A 3,476-nucleotide genomic window follows, 5' to 3' on the forward strand; every position below is an offset into this window, starting at 1 on the left:
TCTTTTTTTCTTTTTTCAAATCCACTCCCTCTTCCATCAAACTCTCAAATAATTTTTTTTTATAGTAACAATGTGTCTCATTTCTTGTTTTGTTTTTTCTTTTCTCTATCTCTTTATTTCTTCCATTTGCACATGGGAAAAAATTAAATAAACTTTGTGAGAACATTCTATAACTTACTAGCATTAAAACAAAAAATGATATCTTATAACTATTCAGACATATTACTAATATAACTATCTAGATATATTATTATATATAGTTAACGGGATCAATAAGCCCAATTTACTTTCTTTTTAACAAAACAAAGTAATCCAAAAACTTATCTTATCATTATTTCTATTTATAATTAATATTCTACTTATAAGTTGAGTTAAAAAATAACAATAACAAAATAAAGGCATATGGAGCAAAGGCCCAACCCAAGAGGTAACGGGGTACTAGGTAAATTTCTTGTATATGGAGCAAAGGCCCAACCCAAATAGAATATTGTTTGTCAGCATCCAACTCTAACTCTAACTCTAACGACTATCACACAAACTCATGAAATCGTGTGGCAGATAATTCAGATAGAACTCCATTCCCAAATCCTCCTTTTCTCTCTTCTCCAATCACCACACTCACCAGTGAAACACAAAACCTCTCTTCTCCAATCACCACACTCACCAGTGAAACACAAAACACACACAAACTCAACCTCCAAAATCACCACCGCAATGGCCACAATGATCATAGCCTCATCCAAACCAGTAATCCGAATCCCCACAAACTCCCTCCCCACCACCACCCCCAAACTCCCCTCCCTCCAAATCTCCCTCCCAACCATCACCCCCAAACTCAAACTCCATCTCTCAAAACTCAAATCCCTAACCCTAGCAACAACCTCCCTCTCCCTCTCCTTCGCCTTCCCACCCCCCTCCTTCGCCTTCGAAAAAGCCGCACTCTTCGACTTCAACCTCACTCTCCCCATCATCGTCGTCGAGTTTCTCTTCCTCATGGTCGCCCTCGACAAACTCTACTTCACGCCTCTCGGAAACTTCATGGACGAAAGGGACACTTCCATCAGAGACAAACTCAACAGCGTCAAGGACACGTCGGAGGAAGTGAAGCAGCTGGAAGAACAGGCCAATACTGTTTTGAAAGCCGCGCGTGCGGAGATCGCCCTGGCGCTGAATCAGATGAAGAAAGAGACACAGGTTGAAGTTGAAGCCAAGATTGCGGAAGGGAGGAAGAAAGTGGACGCGGAATTGCAAGAGGCGCGTGTGAATTTGGAAAGACAGAAGGAAGAAACGATTAAGGCTCTTGATTCACAGATTGCGGCTCTTAGCCAGGACATTGTGAATAAGGTTCTTCCCACTGCTTAATTCTATGAATATATTGCTATAAATTTCAATCCATCACCAATGGAACCATTGTAATTTTACTTTTTTTATATTATATGTATAATCTCAAATTCACCTGTGGAGTACTACTCGGACTACAATCACTTGTTCATGTTTGTTGTATTGGAGAAGAAAGTTTGAATGTTCATGTTTGCTTAACGAATTGGTCTTATGCTAATTTACTCCACCATCAATAGTTGTTCCAAATCTTTTTCAAAAGTGGGATTTGAGTTCCTAGTTCGAGCTAGTACTCATCATTCATAGCATATGATGATAGTATCCCGTGTTTACATCACTTGCACACACATCCCACACCAACCACTTGTTCTAGACCCTGACCATGGTATACGATAATGTGTTTTGAAGCTTTCCGACCAAGGTTGTCAAGATCGGGATTTTGCATAAAATCGGATGTAAATAGTAAGATTGTTAAATATAAAATCCTAAATAAGTTCGAAAGATTCTATTCAATTATTTTTGTAAAATGAGAGGATACCAAGATTATAAAACATAAGATGGCAACAAAAATTCAGAGTTATTGGCCCTTTAAAATAGGTCTCAAATGTCATAAAAATGGAGAATTTTTTACCTGTCATCCCATAAATTAAACCTAATGGAGAATTTTCTATGGACTATTTTAAAAAATTGGTATAAATAGTTTGAAATAACCGGTAGTGTAAAATGTATTTAAAAGGACTTGAATATTTCAAAAAAAAAAACTTGATGATTTTTGATTTATTTTTAACTAATAATATATAGTTCATCATTTTTTTTGTCTTTTTAATGAGGATTAGTGTTAGCCTAGGGTTTTTAGCTAAGTGAAAATTCAACAAATTGATGGTCAAGTTACGTTGACATTACTAAGTGTCTAAAAGTTTAAGTCAAAAGCTTTGACTTGATGGTTGTATTGGCCTGTTGGTTCAATCGATGACAAGAATGGTTTAGAGGAGTCTCATGAACATATGGTTGTATTGGCCTGTTGGTTCAATCGAGTTGTAAGTGGAGTCGATGGCAAGAATGGTTTAGAGGAGTCTCATGAACATATCCACAAGATTATGACACACTCTCTCTTGCAAACATGTTCAGAATTTTCTGTATTTTGTAAAGAATTTTCTGTAAACATTCAAGTGGAAGTAATTGTAGAGAAAGCTTTTTACAGATTAATTGATGCACAAAATTTACATGGTGACAAATTTTTTGTAGTTCATTTAGATTTGTTAAATTTTAATTAAAAAATTTAAAATATCACTTTTGTTTGGATTGAAAAGATATGTTTGCATCTCCACCTAATTTATTTTCACTACATCAGTTTCAAAATAATAAAATCTATGCATGAAACTAGAAAGATTCTGTACTCCGCCTTGTGTCTAAGAAATTGATGAACCATGAGTTGTATTGCAGTGGAAGAGTACCTAAAAGAAACGATGATGAAGAAAATCGGAAGAGAACGATAATAATATATAGTGAATGCGATAATGATAAGTCAGTTACTAATTAGTAACAAATTCGTTGGCCATGAAATATCCTATGGATCAATGCGGTGGTTCATCTATGCCGGAGTTTCATGTTTCTTTGTCATCTTCTTTGAAATCATGTCTGATCTAACCCTAGGTCTCATGTCACTCGACCTCGTTGATCTTGAGATTCTCCATTTGAGATAACGCAAGCATTTCTCTTTCTATTTTCGTCTACTCTTATTTATTTATTTATCTTTTCAACTTATGGGGTGGTCAGATTTTCCTTTTATAGTATTGGATTAAATTAGGATATTTGAATGTTCAATTACTAACTTAGTGTTTGCCTAAACTATTCTTCACGTGGTTCAAAAACAACACCAATTTCTGGTGACTTTGCTTTTGTGTAATGCGGTTGTTATGAAAGTAATCTGATTGCAATGCTTCCTTTTTTTATTTCAATATTTTATTCAAAGTTAGACCAAAAAAAATATAATTAAGATTTTAAATAATTGATATGACATTGATTGCGAATTAATAACAATTTATTTTCTCACAAAAAGTGTTAATGTTTTTTTCAAATTCATATTTTTCCAGGAAAATCTTTTACGATAATCAGTACGATGACATGGTCAATTAAAA

The 3,476-nt window shown here is 34.7% G+C and overlaps 1 protein-coding gene across 1 annotated transcript; it reads left to right on the forward strand.

Annotated features, from left to right (window-relative positions):
• The first annotated feature begins 460 nt into the window (after positions 1-460).
• Positions 461-1,539, forward strand: LOC127117590 (ATP synthase subunit b', chloroplastic). Its single transcript, XM_051047657.1, has 2 exons — positions 461-596; positions 639-1,539. Exon 2 carries the CDS (start codon positions 715-717, stop codon positions 1,360-1,362), a length of 648 nt encoding a protein of 215 aa, XP_050903614.1. The 5' UTR covers positions 461-596; positions 639-714; the 3' UTR covers positions 1,363-1,539.
• Positions 1,540-3,476: the final 1,937 nt, after the last annotated feature.

The sequence above is a fragment of the Lathyrus oleraceus genome, chromosome 2 (assembly GCF_024323335.1).
Source record: "Lathyrus oleraceus cultivar Zhongwan6 chromosome 2, CAAS_Psat_ZW6_1.0, whole genome shotgun sequence".
NCBI lineage: Eukaryota > Viridiplantae > Streptophyta > Magnoliopsida > Fabales > Fabaceae > Lathyrus > Lathyrus oleraceus.